At 36.1% G+C, this 7,448-nt stretch overlaps 2 protein-coding genes across 2 annotated transcripts; one reads left to right on the forward strand and one right to left on the reverse strand.

Annotated features, from left to right (window-relative positions):
- Nucleotides 1-454: 454 nt before the first annotated feature.
- Nucleotides 455-916, forward strand: LOC127104169 (uncharacterized). Its single transcript, XM_051041371.1, has one exon. It carries the CDS (start codon nucleotides 455-457, stop codon nucleotides 914-916), a length of 462 nt encoding a protein of 153 aa, XP_050897328.1.
- A 4,073-nt stretch (nucleotides 917-4,989) lies between these two features.
- On the reverse strand, nucleotides 4,990-7,191 carry LOC127106946 (uncharacterized). Its single transcript, XM_051044242.1, has 3 exons — nucleotides 6,173-7,191; nucleotides 5,362-5,895; nucleotides 4,990-5,169 (listed from the first exon to the last, which is right to left on the reverse strand). Exons 1-3 carry the CDS (start codon nucleotides 6,971-6,973, stop codon nucleotides 5,059-5,061), a joined length of 1,446 nt encoding a protein of 481 aa, XP_050900199.1. The 5' UTR covers nucleotides 6,974-7,191; the 3' UTR covers nucleotides 4,990-5,058.
- Between the last annotated feature and the right edge of the window lie 257 nt (nucleotides 7,192-7,448).

Below are 7,448 nucleotides of genomic sequence, written 5' to 3' on the forward strand. Positions count from 1 at the left end.
ATGTTCAATGAACCAATATCACCACCCTCTTCAACACCCTCAACCCCACCTTACTACACCATTTCCTCTGACTCAGAACCTTCTGACCCCCAATCTCCAACCTTGGCTCAGCTTCAGGCTTGTGCCCTTTCCACACAACAACAATCTGAACCAGAAGCCAACATTCCTCCACCACCTGAATAACCAACAACAACACCATCTGAAACTCCCATCGAAACACCCTTTAAACCTCCTTATCATCCCTACCTTTGAACCTCCCGCTGAAACTACCCACACACCACCAGCATCTCCATCTCTCACTCCTGAACCAGAACCTACCTTCCCCACCCTGGAAGAAGCAATTACTTTATTTGCTGAGTCTTCAGGGGAGAAGATCAGATCTCTCTCTGAAAATTATGGTATCAGTGACGATCCCTTTGCAGTGAGGATTCACTGGAACAGAGTAATCAGATAGATGACCTCTGAGGCTTTCAAGCTAAAAGGCCTCTCTGAAAAAGTCCGCAACGACTTCATCAGAGAAGTTGGAGAAAGGCTGCAGGAACGTCTGGTCAGAGAGGCAGAAGAGAAGGCGAGAAGAGAAGCAGAAGAGAAGGCTCATCTGGAAGAAGAGAAAATGGCCAGAGAAGCTGCTGAGAAGGCTGCTGCTGCTGAAGCTGAAGCAAAAGCGAAAGCTGATGCTGAAGAAGCAGCACGCATAGCTACAGAAGAAGATGCAATAGAAAGTAATGATGCTTTGACTCAGGGGGAGCAATCTCACTCTGTTTTCGCTCCTCTTGTCCTAAAGACTCTGGAAGAGCTGCAGAAGGAGCAACAGATAGTAAGAGTAAGACTGGATCAACAGGACTCCGTCAACAACAACATTCAGAACCTACTGACTCAGCTGCTCCAAAGGATGCCTCCGCCTCCGAACCCTTAGGCACTTAGGCTTTGCTTGTTGCTTTCCTTATTTTTCTGCTATGTATTATGTGTTCTCTCTATTTTGAATTGCTTCTTATCTGTACCTCCTTTTCTCATATATGAAACTGCTTCTTTTGACTACTCTTTATGTGCTAAGTCTTTTTGAGTCTGACAAAAAGGGGGAGAATAAAAACAGCTCTGATGAAAATATATTTAAGCCTCTTACTGCATGGTGCACATTAATCTTTTATGAAAATTCTCAAGCTATGCAGGATAACATCTAAGGTAAAAACTAACTGCTACACAAATAAAATTTGGTAAGAACTTCTGAAAAAAAACCTATTATGATCTATCTCAAGGGGAGTCGTCACTCATCTAACTCTGAGATATTTTTTAATTCTTGCTGATAGTATCATTGTTTCATCATCACTTTGAAGTTTTTTTGTCATCATCAAAAAAGGGGAGATTGTAAGAACAAAATCCAGTGTCTATAATTCATCTCTAGATTTTGATGATAACAAAGGATGAAACAAATTGGTACCCTAACATAATTCATCTAAGTGTGCAGGACTCTAATCAAAAAGAGGTCAGATAGACATATGTCAGATATAGACACAAGTTCAGAATGACCACTTAGAAAGTACTCAAGTAGAAGTTCTGACTCTGAACAAAGGAAGCGTACAAAGCTCAACGAAGAAAGAGATATTGGACGCTCTGAAGCGGAAGAGCACACTTTAGGGTCTGAAGCTTTTACACTATGATATAATCAATCAGGAAGACATCAAGAACCTCTGAAGTTAATCAATTGTCAGCAACTATCTGAAGATGCACATGCTGAACAGAAACTCTGATTTCTAAACACTCTGATTCAGAAACTATCAATAAAGACTTAGCTATGAAGTCTTCCACTTATGGCAAGAATCAAATTTTGGAAGAAAGTTAAAGCGCCCCAAAATGTTATGGAAAGAACACAGAGATTAATGACATTAATCATCCATCATTTCCAAGATCCCCTCATCCAACGGTCTCTTCATTAAACCCCTATATATAGGATGGATTATCTTCACAAAGATTAACGAAAACACACGAGAATATTGAAACTAATCTCATATCTCTTACTGATTCTCCTTTCACACGAGTTGCTGCTCTTAAGTGTGAACATTTCTTTTGTTCTTATATTGTGTAACTTCTACTTACCTGGAAGCACTAAGCACATAACTGTAATTTTCCTTAATTGCTTAATATTCCTCAAGTGACTTGTGAAGTCTGTAAACTTGAGAGGGCTAAGAGATCTTTATCCTCTTAGACGCTCATTTGTTGTAATCTTTCAAGATTAGTGGATTAAGTCCTTATTGAAGGCGAAATCACCTTGGTCGGGTGGACTGGAGTAGCTTTGAATTTCAAGTGAACCAGGATAAAAATTCTGTGTTGATAGCTTTTATTTTTCGCGTGTGTTTTGTTTTCAAAAGTTCTTTTTTTAGTATCAGTTAAAACAATTCAACCCCCCCCCCTTCTTGTTTTTGTCAACCTTCAATATATTCCGACAGAGGTGATGTATAGTTTGGCCTTCGAAGGCCAAAGCTTACCCCATTTCGAGCCATAATCCTTTCGACCATGGCTTCCAGATTATTATCCGCTGCCATATCATCATGTTGAATCTTCCATATGACATCATCAGTGTTTTGGTTTCTATTTATCATTACTATCCTTAGCTCTCTTTCCATGGGGATTTGTGGTTCAGTCCTAGGGGGTTCGACTCCTACTCCCTGATTTACCATCTCTAGTTGCGGTTGATTTTGTGGAATTTGGTTAATAATAGGGTCTTCTTAGAAGGTTACCCCCTGGTTTTCCCTTATCCAATCCCTCAGAGGGTGTCGATGAGGTTGTGGTACACCCAAGAAATCAGACATTCGCGCCATCTGAGTTGTCATCTGTTGATTCAGTTCAGTTATATTTTGAATCAAAGGATTTAACACGGTGGTCAATGTTTTGGTAAGCATTTGGACCATCTCATGGTTTCTCTCGTGCATCTATTGTCTCCACATTGCTGCGAAATTATTGGTAAGGCTGGGTATTTGTGTTTGGTATCCCAGGCCTGAAGATTGGTTATTTTGGCCCACGTTAACCCCAAATCCTGACCCTTGTAATGAGGAGGTTATGTTAACCACCGGTTCTGAAAATGTCGAAGCGGCGCTATGTAAACTTACCATCACTGAAGTTGGCATTCCATATGGTTGTTCTCGACCACCAAAGGGTATAAGAAACCAGGGGGTATTGAAGGCATGTTTAGAACATTTCCAATGTAAGTCAAAATAGGTTCAGTATGGGGAATCAAATGTGTAGGCATCGAACTTGCCATATATGGAACCGATTCAGACATGTGCATTGTGGTCGTGTTCTCCCCTGTCGAAGAAGAAGGGGGTGGCACATTGCTAGTTGATGGATCTTGGTTATTTGGCGCATTTAAATTCGTAATTCTCCTAGTGGATCTTCTCCTTGGTTTGTATTCATTGGTTGTGCCTACTTTACCACTCCTTAATAGCATACAACGAATTCTTTCGAAAGGGGGAAGATGACTGAATAACCAGAATAAAAAAAAACAATTTCACTTTTATAAAATTGTTAGCACTGTCCCACCGGGTGTGCCAATTTGTTTACCGTGAAAATTGGTAAAGAATCGTCGATCTTCCAAATTACTAAATTTGGTTACTTACAGGATCGATCAGGTTGATCCTAAGACATGTGCTAATTATTTAAAGTGAACTCTAGTAAACACAAACACTTCGATAGTGTTTGCAATGATGGTGATTAGTGAAAATACTTAAACAGTAAAAGACCAACACCAAATGAAGAGAACATTGTAAGAACTAAAGTAAATGGCAAGAAAGATAAATCCTTAAGATAAAGAAGTATTTCTGGAAAATAAAGATAAATTGAATTACTTCAAAGTAAATGACAATGGTGTAAATCAAACGTACATTTCTCAATTTACTGTTTCTCTACACGCGGATACTTGGTAAATTTTATAGATTTTATACACACTTTGAACACACACGATCCTAACACTAAGACCCTCTATTTATACTAATACAAATAATCGCTTCTAACGACTTTTCAATCACGTCGAGACAAATGGCGCTTTGCATGGATGCAACTATCCACTATGCTCCACGTGTACCTTCGGCAATTTCAGATAAAAACAAAGTTCCCTCCTTTATTTGAATTTGAATCTCTCGTCGAAACGTCTTCAAAACACTAAAGAATATTTCTAAGTCCCTACTGCAACTTGATCATCTCATACAGGAACTTTCGACTAGAGCTCCCAATATCAGATTCAGTCGAAAACATCTTCACATGGAATTCCACTTTTTAACTCTTAAAATGGGCGTCAAAATTAGGAGCCAACAACTATACTGGAATTTTTATCTTCTATTTTTTTCAATATATTATTTTCCATAAAAAAAACGAATTTTTATCTAAATAACCCATTTTTTTAAATAAATACCCAAAATAACTCATTTTTTCACCTATTTCCCAAACTAATCCACTTTCAAATAATAAAAAAAACAAAACAAAAGAGGCGTTAATCCAATTGCCGCCTCTGTACAACACATAATAGGAGACGTCAATTCAATTGACGACATTGTACAAATATATAGGAGAAAGAGTACATTCTCTCTCCTACGTGTTTTTACACTGTCGTCAATTGAATTGACGCCTCCTCTTATGTGTTGTACACAAGCGCCAATTGGATTGGCGTCTCTTTTATTTTGAATTTTTTTTTGTTTGAAAATGGATTAGTTTGAGAAATATGTGAAAAAATGGATTATTTTAGATATTTATTTGAAAAAAAATGGATTATTTAGATAAAATTTTCCTAAAAAAAACACTTAACACTGTTTTTATTTTGTTTTTTCTATTTTGTTAGTTTCATGTGTAAACATACTTTGGAAAAGATGAAAACTATTTTTAGTTTCTTTGCAATCAAATTCTTTTATCTCAATCTCATTCCAAAAGAGCTAAAAGCTATACCCATTTATCTATTTTTTGTTACTTCTCGCGGATTTACAATCTCATCAACTAAATATAAACTTTTAATAAATGATGAAATATATTGAAAGATGGTAAGATACAACACTTGGTCACATCATAGGCAACACTTTAGTGCATATAAATCAATTCACCATCTTTGCATTCTCGAACAGCAATCTCCAGTTTGTCACCAGCACTTGATGGCAATATATCACAACATTGCCTTCTTGGAGCCAGCAACTGAAATCAAAACAAAAATTTACATTAGATCATTTCCAAAATTACACCATTTTCCAGAAACTCACAGAGATCATCTTTGAGAACATGAAAGACGGATTATCTCATAAGATCATAATTTTACAAGTTAAGTTGGGTCTAAAAAGAGCTTAAAATATATGTCAGAAGAGATAAACAATAACAATTGTTAGTTACCTGTTTGATGTTAAGGTCTAGTTTATCAGAAACCACTTTGATAACTTCGACTTTGTTCGGTGATCCCCGTTCCTTTCGGCAATCACGTAAAAATCTTTTATAATAACTGGTTATGATACCATTCTTACTAGAAGAAACACTATCAAGATAAAAAATAGTGGGTCTTTCACAAGGATCGGTGTCAAATGGTTTTGTATTGAACATATAAGTTTTTGCTAACACATTTCCATTTTTCCATTGTTTGAATGTTTCTTGCACATTGACAGCTTCTGGTAAAAACATATGATCGTTGAATATTTGAACAGCGTAACCCCATGATACTGAAACTGTCCATGAAAACTTTTTGTTGTAGCAAATTGTTTGTTGCAGGATTCTTTGAGAATCAAGATTTACTGCTTTGAATAAATGTTGTAGAGCTTGTGTTCTTGTCATCTTTGGAAAGATTGAATCAGTGTAATCTGAGTGATGAAGAGATACTAAAGGAGTTACTGGATGTGCAGCTAATAGGCCAAAGGTGTTTCCAGTTAAATCAACCTATCACATTTCATAATATAAAAAAAAAAATACATCATAAATAATAAATATATAATATTTTGTATTAGTAAAATATAAATTCAATCAACATAGCATCAACAGCCTCGCAACCATATTTAAAATCATGATCTACAATTCCACATACTAAATTGACAAACTGGAATATAGAATCATGGTCAAGAATTTCACATACTAAATTGACAAATCGCCCAAAAACAAATTAGTCATAATTTTCAGCATTTTAAACTAACCATGATTTCAATAAACTATTTGTTACCTGATGAAAACCTGGCTCATGTGTCAATCCAACACCAAGTTCAGCTAAACAAGAATGAACCCTACCATCACTTCCATAGAGATGAGGATACCTTTCCAAACAAGAATCAAAAACCTTAGCCAAAACTTTAGCCAGAGAAGAGCTAATAGCAAAACCAGCACCACCAAAAGCCATTCCAAACCCAAACAAACGATTCTGCTCATAAATCTCCGAGTTCGCACCGATATAATACCAAAGCTCATGATCATATTTTGACAAAGTCTTCACCAAATTCTCCGGGAAGAAAACCGTGTCGTCGTCTCCAAACACATACCACTTCACACCGGTATGATTCAACGCCACCGTCTCCACAACAACGCGTGCGACTCGTATTGCTGATCGAAGTCCCCCGCTGCAAGTGTATCGAAACCGCGACGTGTCTTGAGAGAGACATAGAGGAGGAAGAGAAGAAGAGTCATCATTATCTTTTGGTAGACTATCCAAGAAAACACAACCCTTTGTATTGTTGGTTTTCCACCATAGTTTGACATACTCTTTTCTCTTTGTCCATGAACTTTTGCTCGCAGCAATTCCAAATACTATATCATCTAGAGTTGTGTTCGCGGTTGTGGTTGCAGTTGCGGTTGCGGATTTCAACGCCTCTTGTGATGATGAAGAATGTTGCAAATGTACTAATAGCTTTGGGTTTGAAGTACCTAATATTAGGACTGATACAATGACATAAAAGCCACAAAATGAAGATGCTACTAATATGAAATTAATCAAAAATTGTGCTTTTGTGTGTTTCTGAAATAGCTGCATGTTAATTCACAAAGAAAAAACTTGGGAAGTTTTTTTGTGAATCTATTGGTTCTGTTGATGATGGTGCAAAGTTCTATATAATTAAACAAAATGTGACGCCGTGATTAACGGTGAGAGAAACATCAAACATGCCTAGCTTTGACGTTTTAAGTACGTCAAAAAAAAATTGATTTGTAAAATTAAGGTAAGGTAGGTGGATTAGAAGAAAAAACTGTATTTTAGTCAAATACTAAAAAAAATTCATTGATTATAGAGAAAAGTTAGAGAATAATAGCTATTTTGTTGGGTTTTTTTAATATAATTTTTAAAAATATATTTTTTTGATAAAAAGATTTAAATAAGAATTATTTTAAACGTGTTAACTAAAAATTTGTTTGAGGCCAAAATTGCGGTGTAACTATATAATAAAATTAAAAATAAATAAATAAATTCTTTTTACAGCAACTAATATTAAAATTATTTCAAATGTTGTATT

This window comes from Lathyrus oleraceus, chromosome 7 (genome assembly GCF_024323335.1).
Source record: "Lathyrus oleraceus cultivar Zhongwan6 chromosome 7, CAAS_Psat_ZW6_1.0, whole genome shotgun sequence".
NCBI classification, from domain to species: Eukaryota; Viridiplantae; Streptophyta; class Magnoliopsida; order Fabales; family Fabaceae; genus Lathyrus; species Lathyrus oleraceus.

Excerpts from the sequence above, each read along its gene's own strand:
- LOC127106946 (XM_051044242.1), bottom strand. The coding sequence starts at position 6,973 with ATGCAGCTATTTCAGAAACACACAAAAGCACAATTTTTGATTAATTTC. Across the intron at positions 5,896-6,172 it reads ATGAGCCAGGTTTTCATCAG|GTTGATTTAACTGGAAACAC; the intron begins GTAACAAATAGT and ends GAAATGTGATAG. Across the intron at positions 5,170-5,361 it reads TAGACCTTAACATCAAACAG|TTGCTGGCTCCAAGAAGGCA; the intron begins GTAACTAACAAT and ends TTTTGATTTCAG.
- LOC127104169 (XM_051041371.1), top strand. The coding sequence starts at position 455 with ATGACCTCTGAGGCTTTCAAGCTAAAAGGCCTCTCTGAAAAAGTCCGC.